This window comes from Engystomops pustulosus, chromosome 1 (assembly GCF_040894005.1).
Source record: "Engystomops pustulosus chromosome 1, aEngPut4.maternal, whole genome shotgun sequence".
Lineage (NCBI taxonomy): Eukaryota > Metazoa > Chordata > Amphibia > Anura > Leptodactylidae > Engystomops > Engystomops pustulosus.
Genome location: NC_092411.1, coordinates 212,811,018 through 212,826,904, shown reverse-complemented (window position 1 = coordinate 212,826,904; position 15,887 = coordinate 212,811,018). Strand labels below are relative to the sequence as shown.

The following is a 15,887-nucleotide window of genomic DNA, read 5'->3' as shown; positions in this document are numbered from 1 at the left end:
CTGTAACACTATATCACTGTAGGCATGTGCATATATAGTAGTAACCCAACAACTGGAAATGTTGGTTGAAGTAAAGTTCTATTAATTGGAAACGAATATATGTTAAGCAGAGCAATGTCATTGGTTTGGTGCGGACAGATCCTATTTATGCTTTTGGACCAGGAGGTTGAACTGTTGTTTTGGCTTTTAATAGCAATTATGCGCAACCAGAATTAATTAAAGTTATAATCTTGTTATCTTCCATCTTCATGCTTGCTCACATGACATTGAATAATTTCTTTAAAATACTTGGGGCGTGGAGCTCTGTAACATGGCTGTTTTTGGAGCCGACTATAGACTTGAGATGAAGTTTGAAACTAATGTTGACAGTACTTTGGCCATGGGGTGATATTCAACTCTAAAGATACCAGTGGCACCAGGGGCATGGGCAGAGGCTTTTAACACACAGTTTAAGGGGATATTGCATTTGGTGACACTGTTGACTGGGACAGAAGTTTTGGCAGTCATGTGACCGCTGCACCCAATCAGCGTGCTGTCATTCCTGCTTCTGTGACCTTTGTGTGCAGCGGTTAGCCACAGAAGTCCTGTCGGGGCCAATTTGGTATACACTTCTTGCCTAGCCAACAGATGGAGAGGACACTGTATCGTGGAAATGGGAAACCCCAGCCCCACAGCAGTAGATGCATTATTTCATAATGTGCACAACAAATATACAATACACTGACTTTGCTGAGGTAGTGACTGGAGCATGCAGCGAAGATGCAGTTATTAGACATAGATACACAGTGGGGCTACTGTGTTAGTTCTAGCTTCAGCTAGGATTTTAGTTAATGTGTTTAGAAGTGCAACATTTTTTGAAATTGCTTACCCGTGGGCCCTGATCACCTTGATCTCCCTGCAAAGGGGAAAGATGAGATGATAGTTTTAACAAGGAGTCTGTGCTACCCTGTGACTCTCTCACAAATGCTGGTTGTAGGTCACAGATTGTATTATGCATTTTTATGCTCCAGTTGAACATCAGCATGGATTTGCCATTCCATTTATGAAATATATACATTGAGTGAGTTACTACTGACCTTGTCACCCTTTGGACCAGGAGGACCCTGAAATACAAAACAAATATTATTTAGAGTATTTGCAATGTTTGGACACCTGTTTAAAAATATTTAGAAAAAAATGACCCGTTTTATAAACATTTAACAGCGCATCGTCAGTTTTATGGTAACACACAAGATGATTGTTCCAAGAGGAAAATTGTGACATCTTAAAAGCAGAAACACAGGTGAATTCATTAATGCAAAAAATGTGAAAAAAAACATTCAAACATGAAGGTTTTTAGACTATTTTTTGGAACTTTTCTGACTTGAGCAAAGAAAGGGTGTGGCTGAGTGGAAAACATTCCAAAAAAAGGGTGTACCACCTGGTTAAAGCAGGTCTAATACAGAACTCGACAGTCTCAAGCTGTAACACAATGATAAATCTGGCACCAATAGACTAGTGTTGTTGAGGTAAAATAAAAAAGAACCAAAGTACTATTCTAGCACTGTGTAACATTACTGTAAGGGCGAAATGTATTAATCCACTTTTTCCAGACTTCTAGGGTAATTTGCATTAAAAACTGCCTAAAATGCCTTGTATCACATTTATCAAGGCTTTAGGACCCGTTAGGCCATTTTTCTCACTTCTCTGACTAAGACACTCCCCTTTTCTAAATACCACGCCCAATTCATGATCAGGAAATGGCATGCTATTTCAAAAATGGGCGTGGCAATGCGGGAACTAAGAAAAGGTGTAAAGTTTAACTTGAAAGCTTTACACTGTGCCAGATTACATCATCACAGTGATAAATCTGATGTGGTAAAATACTTGTGATGTCTAGGGCTACACTGGAGCCTGTGACACATTGATATATTCCCCCCTATGTGTCTGGCACTGGTTTACGTATGGACTTCCTTTTTTTTTTAGTTACTAGGCCTTGTTCATCAGAAAAATACCACTAAATTTTTTAGTTCACCTCTAAAAATACCAGAATATATTTAATTTATTTGTACATTAAGCAGAGTCAACCACTATTTTATTTCCAATAGTGAAAAAATTAAGCAATTTGACCCACTCCCATTTCAAAGGGTAGTGTGCATTTTAGGTATGTTAATTTTAAGACTGGCATTTAAAACGCAAGTCATAATGAATTCTCTTCAAAAACATAAGTTTGGGATGCATCTGCTCCCAAACTCCTAAATAAATAGAGTGGAAGGTCATACATTTATCATACGTCGCTGCTTCCGCCTCTTGATGTATCAGGGCAGGCAATTGCACACCGTTTATTCTACGCCAGGCAGGGCTTGGCATAGAAAAAACGTAGCCAACGACTTTTCACATATGAAAAGGCGCCGGCAGCAGCAAATTTTACAGCCGGCCGCGCCCTTCCCTGTCGTGAAGGTAGTGGAGAGGGAAAAATAATCACAGGTGCTAGCAAGAGGCTGACGTGGCGCAGAGGCTCTGATAAATATGCCCCTGTAGCTCTATCCACTGTCAAAAATGCTGTAAAAACTGGATTTGAAAACTGATACACTGAATAAAATCTGCAGAAAATCAGTTTCAAAGACTAACAGTATTTCACTCACCAATCCATGAGGAAACTCAAGACTTCTACAAGGCTACAAAGCAGACACTGAATAAAATAATCTGTTTCTTCATTTTGATGTCAGGGCCCAATCATATTATGTAAAAATGAATGTAACCATTTGATCTCTGAGAAGTGGGTTGTAGCAACATGGAAACCAAAGTTATTCTCTTAGGAGCATTTATTAATTTGGGCGTAGGCTGGCTCTGGACCCAATTTTTAGTGGGATGTAAGTTTGTGGCGCAAGGGATTCATGAATTGGTGCACAAACTAAAAGGTTTAGAACTCCTTGCTTTTAGCTGCTCAAATTTTGTGCCACAAATTCCGGCACAAAACAAGTTGGTAAAATAGAAGCGCCAGAAAACTGTTGGATTCACAAGCGGTGCCACAATTTTCAGAGAGTCGGAAACACCAATATTGTGGCACCGACACTTCATAAGTCAAGGAGCAAGAGGTGCAGAAAGGGATAAACAAAAAACACTTCCAGTTTTCCGTTTGAAAGGCGAAACTAAATGATCTCCTCTGTGTTCACATAACCCAGTTTATGGTTTTCTTTACAAATGTTCATCTTAACACAACACAATAAAAAAAAACTAACAAGGATATACAGGAACCAATCTGTCAGAGCCGCAGATAAATATCATTCACGTGGAACATAAGTGCCTCTTCCAAGCTCTTTTATGTACATTCAAGGATTTTTTTTACTTTTAGTGTCACACAAATGTGCTTTGAAAATAGAACTAATATTAGTTGCTCTTAGTTACAGTACAACGGATATAGTCATTGTTTTTGTCAAGGTTTTAGTTAAAGGCCACTATTGAGTGGTAGGCAAATTACTAATCACTTCTACAGTTTGTGGAAGAGAAGGAAATGAAGGTCACTTAAATTTACTAAGCCTAATGTTTGGAAGTGCTGACTAATGACTTTTGACCTACAAAGGATTTAGATTCTGCAGGTGTTTTGGCACCACAAGTAGAGATTAAGCCTTGTTTAATAAATTCACTGAACTTCATGTTTCAGTTTTGATAATGCTTCACGATCCGTACTATAAGCTAGTGAAAGAGAGATGGAACCATATTGAATAATTATGGACGCTTTTTGCAACTGTATTAAGTCTACGTCATCTTTTTGTGAAAACAGATCCACTAACTTTGCAACTTTTTTGTGCAAAAATGCATGACAAAACATGTTTATTGATCATTCATCAATATACATAAATTTATTCAAACAACAAACCAACGAATCTTGCAGTGAGTTGCTGGTTATTACAATACAAGGATGAGATCGACATTATTTCCTAAACATGAAAATGTCAACAGATATATTTGAGGAGGAAAAATCCTCCCTTCACCGTATTTCTCCCAATACTTAAATATGGCACATGTCTACAAAAAGAGTAAGTAAATAGATAGGAAGGAAAAGAAAGAATGAAAAGAGAGATAGGATAGATATGTTATTCTACTGTCCTAATACACTAATGTACTAACAGGGGTCGGATTACTACACAGGACCTAAGGAGGCATCTCAGTTCCCGAATTTATAGGGTATTTATGATCTGATGAACTAAACTAACATTAAAATTAAAATTAGAGGGGCATATTTAGGTTCATATGTTTAAACTTAGCCACAGACGCCAGTTATCTTTAAAATGTTTACTTCTTATTATACCTTGTTCCCACATGTACATTTCGTAGCGGTGGCATACATTCATACTCTCTATTATTGAATCCATATTAACATGGCTAGCAGATTTCCATTGCTTTGCAATAATCATTCTCACCACTGCACATAGTCTGCTTGTTAGCCATTTCTCGTTCTCAGAGAACCCCCTCATGTATATGTCCAGTAGAGCAATGGCGGGGCAAGGTGGGGTATAAGTATTCCTTATCATTGAAATAAGGTCAAAGGTATAATTCCATATATGCACCACTCGATCACAGGTCCACCACATATGTAAGGTTGATGCTATGGCCGTACATCCCCTCCAGCAGTACTCGCTGGAATCTTGATTACCCTTTGCAAGTTTTTGGGGAGTTATATACCACCTGCTCCTAGTTTTGAACAAATTATCCATGTGATTTGTGCATAGCAGGTTCCTGTTTGAGTCCTCTATTGCCTTCCTCCACTGTTCTTTTGAGAAGGACAATCCAAGTTCTTTTTCCCACCTTGCCATATACGGTAATTTACCCCTACTACAGTGGTGGCGAACCTATGGCACGGGTGCCAGAGGTGGCACTCAGAGCCATTTCTGTGGGCACTCGGGCCATCACCCCAGGACAGAATATGGATCAAATCCACCAAATATTGCAGTCCCAGGCAGCTTAAGAAATGCTGCTCTCAGTGCTATTTTACAGCGACACTAGATTGGCTGTTTAGAACTGCGGGAAAACTGAGAACTGTTGAAAGAACTGCAATGTCTTTGGAGGTCATCCTGCTCGACCAATAAGTTACTACTTAAAATTCCATGTTGGCACTTCACGGTAAATACGTGGATTTTGACTGTAGTTTGGGCACTCGGTCTCGAAAAGGTTCGCCATCACTGCCCTACTATATCGGTGGATAAGATCCCTATATGCTGCAGAGGTGCCTCCTTTTGATCTAGATGACTTTATATATGTTATGAATCTCAGACTAGTGTAAACCGATTCCTCTGAAAGATCCTTTACTGAATGGAATAGGGATTTTAGCCTAAGATGTTTGAACCAATCCGATGAGGGTATATTAAATTCCTGTCTCAGTTCTCTAAATGGTATCCAACTACCATTTCTCTTCAGGGCCTTAAGATTTTTAATTCCTGCCTGTATCGATACTGTCAAATCAAGGTCATCTACTAGACATTCTACAGATATTAGATCTATTTCATCCAGGGAAGGTTTTATTTTATCCTTAAAAAGATAACAATACTTGCTCCATGCATGCAGCGTCACACCTGTCGTTACTAATATATCCCTCCCTAAAGTACCTAATCTTTTTTTCCCCTTTAGTTCTAGAAGTTTATCCAACAACAGAGCTTTTAATGAGCGTACATTTGCTACCTCTGATTCTATTCCTTCCCACCTATCCTGTACTCTCCCTGCAGACCACCACTTCCTAATAGGTTCTAATAATGCTGCTTCTTGATAGAGTGCAATACTAGGAAGACCTGCTCCTCCCAAACTCTTTGGGCAGTTTAGGACCCTCCTCGCTATTCTTTGTTTTTTTATGTGCCCAGACCCATGTAACTAGGTATTTCTCTATTTCCTTAATAACATACTTAGTTAAAGGAACCGGAATACATCTAAAGTTGTACAGGATTATCGGCAAAATATTTTGCTTGACATAAAAGACTCTGTCTAATAAGGCTGTCACTAAAGATGAGCCTTTTTTTACACAACTCTTTGACCTTATCTAGTACAAACTGGCTATTTTTTGTGCAAAAATGTGTGTTATAATGTGTTAAAAAGTTGCATCCTCCACACCAAGCAAGCCCATTAGAATCACAAGGAAAGGTCCAATTAAAAAAAAGGAAAAGGTACCGTATATACTCGAGTATAAGCAATATTTTGTGCTGAAAAAGTACCATTCAGCTTATACTCCGGTATATAAAAAAAAATAAACTCTGTACTCTCCTCTCCAAAACCCCTGCAGGTCCTCTTCTTGATCCTGTTACTGGTGGGACTGAATTAAGTAGTGGATCTCTGGGGGGAGGGGGACCTTGGTAAGGTGAGTAGAGAGTTTATTGTTTTTTTGTGCTAGACAGGAGGCCTATATACAGGGGCTGGCTGGCTATATGCAGGGGACTGGCTGACTATATGCAGGGGACTGGCTGACTATATGCAGGGGACTGCTTGACTATATACAGGTGGTTGGCTGGCTATATAAAGGAGCTGATAGGCTATATACAGGGGACTGGCTGGCTAGCTATATACTATGGGGCTAGCTGGCTATATACAGGGGACTAGATAGCTATATACATGGGATTGGCTGGCTATATACTGGGGTAGTGGTGTTGCTATATGCTGGGGTATGGGGTTGGCTATATACTGAGGGCAGGGGGCTGGCTATATACTGTTGCTGGCTGGCTATATATACAGGAGACTGGCTAGTTGGATATATACAGGGGACTGGCTGGCTGGTGATATACTGGGGAAGGGGGGTGGCTATATATTTGGGGCAGGGAACTGGATATATACTGGGGGCAGTTGGCTGGCTATATACAGGGGCTAGCTATATACTGGGGGCAGGAGGCTGGCTGACTACACTGGAGGCAGGAAACAAACCAAAAAAATTAACTAGACAGATTGGAAAACTAGAAAGACAAACAATAATTCTCCTCCACTGTGTGCCAGACTTATTCCCTGACCCAAGTTACAGCATCTTACCGAATCCGATGATGCACAGGTGCTAAAATAATATCTATGCCACCTTGGACCTTATTTTGTTTTAAGTAATAATCTTGAATAAAGCAAAGGGAAAAAAGTTGCAATTTCCTGGTCATGCACTACAAATTGCAACTTTTTCATGCCTTGTATATAAGGTATATAATAATAGGTATTCATTAGATTTGGTTTGGGTGTTTAAAATGTTGTAGTGGTTTAAAATATATTCCAAAACCCTTGTTGAGGTCCAATTTTTCCTTTTAGAACATTTGCAGGGTTTTATTCAAATCTTAATTTCTTTGAAACATGGCTGGATAATTCCTTCAATATATTCAAATTACAAAGATATGTACCAAAAGGTCCTGACATGTAATTTCTGTTCTGCTTTGTAAAGCTGGGAGCAATGCTGTATTATCATTTTGGGTTTTCCCTGAAATAATTGTTTCTCTGCAGAAAGGCTCTTTTCTTTATATTTTCCTTACTGAATTAAAGACAATATTATTATATATGGTGCTAATACCTAAGGTGTGTAGAACGTGGAGGACCATGAAGCTGCCAGCATCTTATAATCACATTAAACGCTGGTCTGCAAATATTTTGCTGAATCCTACAGTCAGAAATATGACTCACAACTTTAGTATCTAGGACTAACTATGAACAAATGCTCTGTTCACTACATTTGCAGAGGGAGAAAATGTTGGCGGTACATAAAATATCGATTTGTACAAAACTAGAAGGCAGATCCCATAGACAAAACTTCCTTTATTAAACCCATATTAAAAAAAAAACAAAAAATTTAATGCCCCTAATCATAGCATACTGTTCGAGTATGCTATAGTCAAAGACATTTTAAATTCTTTTTGCCTGAAACGCATCAGCTGCTATTAATGGTGACACCAACTCTTAATTTTGAAATTAAATTTTTTAATCTGCATTAAATAAAACAAGTTTTATCTATGGTGCTGGGATCTGCTGGTATTTTTTGGACAAATTGATATTTTATTGGAATTCCATTATTGGAATTCAGCTGTTGCATATGCATGGGAGTCTTTCAGTGAGCCCTGTAGATCAGAATTTTCATATAATATAAAATATTGATGATTACGCCTTTTTTCTCCATTCAAACAATAATACAACCAAACATTGTTCCACAAAATGTTGAACATAGATAACGAAAGAGAACACGGTCCTCTTCAGTTGGCAGTTGTCACAAATCACAACAATATAAAATGAACACAGCAGGTTTGCTATGATTCAGTTGTCTCAAATTCAGATATAGTAATAACTAGAACAGTCAAAGACCACCAAGCGGAGCGAGGAGTAAAATCCATGGCGGATGGGGAGGAGTAGAAATCCATGAAGGCATGCTGACATTTCATATGATCAGATTTATGCATGGTGTACAGTTTGCTCATGTTAGGAGGCCAAATGACCTGTAATGATGTCACATGACATGCTGAGAAGAGGCATGTAACATGAGGAGGAGTAGATGGGAGGAGCTGACCAAGCAGGGCACACCCCCTCTGATGACAGTGGAAATAAGATACAGTTGATTTTTGTGGATGTAAGGGAAACCATTTTAGCTAAAAGAAGGGTGTCAGGTAATTAATGCGGCTCTATAGGAACCTGTGACTAGCTGTATTTGTGAATATGTGGTGACAGGTTCCATTTAATATGTGACACATGATAGATGACAATGCCTTCATTGTTTATCCACTGATTAGTCCGATTTATTGAAAATATAACCAATAACATACATAACCATCTACAGGGTCTGACTAACCCACCGGGGTGCCGGGGAAAGCACCGGTGGGCGACGACACCTGCTGGCTCCACCTCCATGTTCCGCCAACTCCGCCCCTTGTCACATGACCCCCTTCAACTGTGCCCGATGGAATCTAAAGCAGTGATGATGCGGAGAGATAGGAGCTCTCTGCATCATCATTGTGCCTCTCAACAAAAAAAGATGGGGAGATAAGAGGGGGCCACATAAAAGAGAGAGCGATGAGAGGGGTCACAAAAAAGGGGGCTCAAAAAATGGGGGGGGAAACAGAATGGGGGGGATCCACAATAAGCGGTGGGTCAGAAAAAGAGAGGGAGATGAGAGACGAAGATACCAGGGGCCCCACAATAAGAGGGGGAGATGCAAGGGGACAATATTAAGAGGAGGAAGGTGAGAGGGCCCATAAATGAGGGGGGTGAGAAAGGTGGTACAGAAGTTCAGGGGAGTCCACAATAAGAGGGGGAGATACAAGGGGATAAGATTAAAATGAGGGAGGTGAGAGGGGCTATAAATGAGGGGGGTGAAAGGGAGTACAGAAGATAAAAAAAATTGGGAAACCTATTGCCTTGAGTATAAGCCTAGATCATGCCCCAAGTATATAGACAGCCAGCTCACGTCCCCAGTATATGTCCAGCAGCCCCTGCCCCCAGTATACAGCCTGCAACCCCTGCCTCCCAGTATATAGCCAGTAGCTCCTGCCCCCAGTATACAGCCTGCAGCCCCTGCCCCCAAGTATATAACCTGCAGATTCTGCCCCCAGTTTATAACCTGCAGATTCTGCCCCCCCAGTATATAGCCTGCAGCCCCTGCCCCCAATATATAGCCTTAAGCCCGGGCCTCCTAGTATATAGCCTGTAGCCCCTGCCCCCTAGTATCCCTAGTATATAGCCTACAGCCAATGTCCCCTAGTATATAGCCTGCAGCCCCTGTCCCCTAGTATATAACCTGCAGCCCCTGTCCCCTAGTATATAGCCTGCAGCCCCTGTCCCCTAGTATATAGCCTGCAGCCCCTGTCCCCTAGTATATAGCCTGCAGCCCCTGTCCCCTAGTATATAGCCTGCAGCCCCTGTCCCCCAGTATTTAACCTACAGCCCCTGCCTCCCCAGTATATAGCCTGTAGCCCCTGTCCCCATTATATAGCATGTAGCCCCTTCCCGAGAAATGCCCAGCCTATAAGAAAAAAAACAAAATGTGTACTTACCTTCCGACGCCCCCAGCAGGTCCTCTTCTTTCCACCGACATTTCGGTTCCGGTTCCGTCAACTGCTTGCTGACATCATAGCGTATACCGATGGCAATGCACACACTAGAATGTCAGCGTGCAGCTGATGTCATAACGTGAGCAGGGGGCATCGTTTGGTGAGTACACATATTTTTTTTTTTTATAGACTAGGTTATAAGCCGATTTAGGTTTTTTCAGCATATTTTTTGTGCTGAAAAACATGGCTTTCGCTCGAGTATTTACGGTACATTTAATATTCCCATGTAGCAGTAGGTGGGCCCCCAAAATCTATTTTACTGGTGGGCCCTCGGTCCCCCAACCCGACCCGGACCATCTACAATCTTTCTGCTAAATCAATCTCTGACCTCTTGATACAGTACGTATCCACACACCTACGAAAATATCATACAGACCAATTTGGAAAGCTCTGTGCACAGCTGCATAATCTGTAGGCACACTATAAGAATTATTATTATTATTATTACAGGCTCTCGTGCTTGTTCTCCTCATATCTCTTCTTTGCATATTTTACTTAAGAGATTACTTCCATACTTTCTCCATATTTTAGAACTTGCAACTCTAACACCACAAAGATCAGCTTTAAAACCCACTTATTTTACGTAGGCTGTAATTTAACCTGTAGTGTCCCTGCTACCAGTACACTGTGGCTTGTATCATCACCTACAATCTCCTTAGATCATTGCTGGCAAGGTCCACCCTCCCACTATACTGGTCAATCACTCACTTTGTTCATGCTTTTTATGTCTTATTATTTACCTAATAAGAAAAGGTGTCCTGCACCAGGGGAAGGATTTCAGGTTTGGCTGTTGTAAAGAGGTATTCATTAATTACAAGGGCACGGTAGATAAATAAGGGGTGCTGTATATAAATGAATTAATTAGAAGTGAATTTTTGGGGTTTTATATAGTAAATATTCTAAGGATATAATATATATTATAATATGATGTGGTGTCGTAATGGATTTTTATGTGGAGGTGACACAGCATAATCATTTGGGAAATAGTAATTTTGCAGGAAACACTATACTGTAAGTGAATCTGGTCTTTTCAGGGGCGCAGAATTGATGATATGAATTAAAGATAGGAGTGAATTGATTTGTTGAATCGTGGCACCAAATCAAATCTGAAATAATGCTAACCCTAAAGAATAAAATTAGATATAAAAAATATGTGCTTTAGAGTACTAGAGGGAATTGTATACCAATTTCCAGAACTGCTGGAGCAACATCAGTTTTGACCGATTTCATTGCAACACAAAATCCAGAAAAAAATTGGTAAAAGCTTCAGCAAATAGAACCTTGAATGGTTTGTGCATCTCTAATAAACATACGTTGCAAGAAATCAGGGTGGCAACAGGCCAGGAGAAGTCATCAAGCAGTGCTGTACCTGATGCAGATATATCACCTGTGAGCTACTAGATGTCACGTTTGACTGGGTCTTATCAGTGCGGACTAACTGACTAACCTTCCAGTGTGTGAGACTACTCTTTTTATTTAAAATTTTCATTAACTTATTATTAAATATTGTGTTAGTGCTTTTAAGGTGAAAAACAATGGATGACGAGCATGACATCATAGCAATGTAATTTGATATGGAAAACAGCAGAACAAAAAAAAAGTTTGGGGGTTGTTATAAATAAAGTTATAGCATTTAATTTGGTGTAAGAAGCAAAAACCCTTTTGTTTTCTTTAATCTGTCCACCAATTCATGATATACAGCCCTTAAACGTTTATATGTGATTTAGCTCATACCAGCCAAGGAGATACATCCTCATGGAAAATAAAAACTTACTGTCCCCATGACTAGTGCCTTTACTAAGTCACATATAAACCCCCATATAAAACTGAAGAAGTTGACAGCGGCAATTGAATGAGATAAGTCATTCAGTATTTTTTAAATTCCAAAAAGTCTTCCTTATAGGGATATTTGCACAAATACATGATTCTTAAATATACTCAAGACAACTAAATAACACATTCTCTACATCAATGTTATTACCAAAAATAGAGAATTTCACAGATATAATTCCAATCTGCCTCTATCAGTCCTGCTGTACACCATTTTGGTTTTCTTAGGATCCAACCACAAATCTTGTGACTATGGTCGGGCAGGGCAGATTCTTCTCATGAATAGCTTCCTTTGTCTGCACACTGTAGTGCTCTCTGAATCCACCTCCTCCCCCCTCATTACCAGCTCAGACACAAGCACTTCCGGCTAGCAAGCAGCAGTATGCAGAGATTTACTCAACTAGCTACTGATAAGATATGGGAGACACTCTGTGTGTGTTATAGCTGAGATGTAGCAGAGCTGACAGTGTGCGTTATAGCTGAGATATAGCACAGTTGAGAGTGTCATTGTATGTTATATACTTCTCGGATCTGTTTGTTAATCCCTGGTCAGGTGATCTCACTCTCCAATCACACTCAAGTTACAAAGATGGAACATTATTGGATGATAAACATTAACCAGTATTAACGCTTGCCTGTCTAGGCAGTATCTACCGCTGCATAATAACCTCTATGTGTACTGAATGGTACAAGGGGCTTATTTACAACTACTCCTCTGCCTTGCGCATTGGCAGGGGTGTTGCACATCACTGGGTGATTAAAATTTGAGAACTTTCTTTCATGGGCAAGCCCCTTTAAGAAGGTATCATATCCCAACTAGTGAAATCACAAATAAATCCAATTTCTACACATAACATAATACAAGGTTCTGCTTACCTGTGGTCCAGGCTGACCCTGTAAAGTGACAAATATTACAAAATTAATTATATTTCTTGTAAAGAACTATAAACTGTACAACAATGCACAATGTGATGTGACATAAAGGCCATAGAGTTACTACTGTACATCCAAAACAACAGTCCAGTACAACAATATTCATAAAATATAGATGTACTGATTTATTTATTAATGGATGCAATCCTCTAACATTAATACATTATTAGGGATTGTGGATTATTAAAGAAAAGTTATATGTGTATACATGTATACATAGTAAAAATTATAAAAAGGAAAAATTTAACAAGACATCAAATAAATGTAAAAAATCTTTTTTTTTCATTGGGGCAGAAAACCCCATGTGGACACCTCCTGTATGGTTCTTGCGGTGTAACTAAGTACTGCTTGCTAAAGGATAATGAGATTAATACATACAATATGCCTGAGACATAGGCTAGGTTGTGCTAATGCTATTCATTAACATTGCAGAGAAATGTGACACCTGTTACCCCTGCTCATAATCCTGATAAAGATAACAGAATAAAATACCTCTCCTGATCAAAGGGTTTATCCTCTTGTCTTTACCATTAATCTCAGAGTTGATAACTATATGCATGTTTTACCCACAGGGAATTATCTGTGAAATCTACGTGAATGACCGTGAAGAAAAGTGACAAATTGCCCAGTGAAGGCCAAAGCCGCGCACGTTTTAGGGATAAATTATGAGATCTATCGTTCTCTGTTGCAGATGCTTTTACTGTTAAATCATTGTCTTTTACATGCTTGTGCTAACTTCACCCTTAGGTCAATAAACAGAAAGAAAAAGTGGAGAAATGCTAACATGACTTCCAGCTCTAGCAAGGATAAATTCTGTGATGTGTCAGATCAAAGATGGCCTGGAAATTAATAATTCTTACCATCTGAAAGTGAACCAGTAGAGAACCTAAGGGCCATTTGTTTAAAGGAAATCTACCATCAAAATCCATCATGATAAGCCAGGGACACTTACTCATAGCTCCAGGCACTTTCATTGTGGTAATTTTCTTATATTTGTTATACATGGCCTCCTTCCTTCTAAAATCAACACTAAAAATATATTAAAATATGCTAATGAGCCTGAGGGGCTCTGGCAAGTGTTTCCAGAACACCTCTGTGAAGGCTTTTCACTAGCTGTTACAATGAGAAGGAAGGAGGCCATGGATAACGAGTATAAGACGGTCACCAGTCATGGTGCCTGGATCTATGGGTAAGTGTCCCTGGTTTATCCATGTTGGATTTTGATAAAAGATGTTCTGTAAAAGGTGGACATTGAGGACCAGGCTGGACACAACTGACGGAAATATCTTGCCTTGTGTCAATAAGCCAGCCAAACTTCATATTATTGGCTGCTTTTGACAGCTCCAGGTCTAAGTTTGTAGCCATGATAAGCAGCATCCTTCATACTGTATAAATGCTGAACATTACTAGCACCACTGGAAAACATAAAAAAGTAGTATGCCAGTAGTAGTATTGCTATTTAGATGTAAACCAAGGCATACTCCTTCTTCAGCAATATTTTTATAGAGAAAGTATGACACAAAAAAATGCATACAAAGAAAAAAGGGAATTGGGGGTGAGAATTAATATTAAGGCTGGAAAGGGAAAAAATAAATAAATAAATAACCACAAGGAATGGGGTGAGGCATAGTAACTCTATAAAAATGGGAATGTACAAAGGGGAATTATTATAAGGTAAGAAGACAATAGAATACTCTGAGATATTTGATTCTTTGTCAAAGGTTCTTGTCCAGTTTAAATAAAGTAGCTGATGGCAAAGCCTCCCTGACTGTAACCTCATGCTAGATTTGCTTATTTAGAGCAATATATACAGTATGGTGTCAAGTGCTCACAGAGATGGTTCTGTCTATAAATCATTATGTGTTTCTTTGTTAAGGCATCATAGGATTGACAGCAGCACAAAGGAGGAAACAAGAGAAGTAAAAAAATTACTATTACTATTGGGTTGTTGTTTTGATTAGAAGGGAAATGTACATTTAGGAGAATGCATCTTTCCACTATGTTTGTATTTTATATAGGCTTTGCTAGTGAAGAACTTTCATTTACTTGCAAGCAAAAGATATCCACTGTGGTAGCGCATCCTCACCGTTATCAAATATTTATTTTTTCAATCAATGGGTATTTAAAACCAACACGTTTCGGCATTGGACCAATGCCTTCATCAGGTTGAAACCACATATGTACAGAGAGATAGCAGTGTAGATGATCAGGAAAGTCTTTTTAAGGGGATTTCTGGGCCTTATGTAATTCAATTGGTCCGATGTTAGACTGCAACGTTCAAATTTCGGAGCTCACAAGATTCCTGCTCCTACAGAAGCCCGGAAACACTTATCAAAAGGGTTCAAAGTTGGTTTCCTCCAAAGTGTAAATTGGCTTGTTCTATACTCCGGTAAAAGGTACGTAAAAAGAGGAGTTCTTTTTCAGCTAGAGTGTTGTTTAGTTTTAGAACTAGACCCAGAGGTAGTATCCATTTTAGTTTTCATTCAGACCTTCAGGTGTTAGAGTGTGTAGCTTATATATCCAATATGCCTACTTCTTGTTTAGGGCCGCAGCTCTATCTTTAACATCTGTATGGATTTGTTCAAATCGGAACAATGTGTAGTGAAGAACTTTGAAATTGTGATCTGCATTGCAAAATTAATGTATTAGTAACTGTAAAACATCCTAAAAATGTACATAAATAGAGATGAGCGGACCCAAACTTCCCATACAGGTTCGAGGTTTAGGTGCGCCGAACAGCCAATCTGGCAAATTAACACCCCTAGCTACCAGCTATGGCTGTGATTGGCCAAGGGAACACCAATATGTCGAGGTCGCGCAGGGCACACTTTAACTCCGAACAGGAATTTTGGGTATTCTTATCGCTAAACATAGCATCATTGCAACAGGACCACCTAAAGCAGTGGCACAAGATTGAGAGAATTTAAACAAGTGACTTTTGGTTATTTTGTTATATTATACTAGTTCCTATATTTGTTGGACAACCCCTTTAAAGCATTTTACAGAGAGAAACTGCACTTTACTACTTAGCTTTATATGCTATTCAGGAGCTGTGGAAAGCTAGGGAAAAGTAATATTGAAAACTGCATTATCAATTGTTTA

General features: G+C 39.4%; 1 protein-coding gene across 1 annotated transcript in view; it reads right to left on the bottom strand.

Annotated features, from left to right (window-relative positions):
* COL25A1 (collagen type XXV alpha 1 chain) overlaps positions 1-15,887 on the bottom strand; it is a 311,581-nt gene that overhangs the window by 112,052 nt on the left and 183,642 nt on the right. Inside the window, exons 5-7 of the mRNA XM_072119318.1 lie at positions 12,729-12,746; positions 1,077-1,103; positions 869-895 (exon numbers count right to left, since the gene is read on the bottom strand). Coding sequence (XP_071975419.1) covers positions 869-895; positions 1,077-1,103; positions 12,729-12,746 — 72 coding nt within the window. The remainder of the gene's footprint in view (positions 1-868; positions 896-1,076; positions 1,104-12,728; positions 12,747-15,887) is intronic.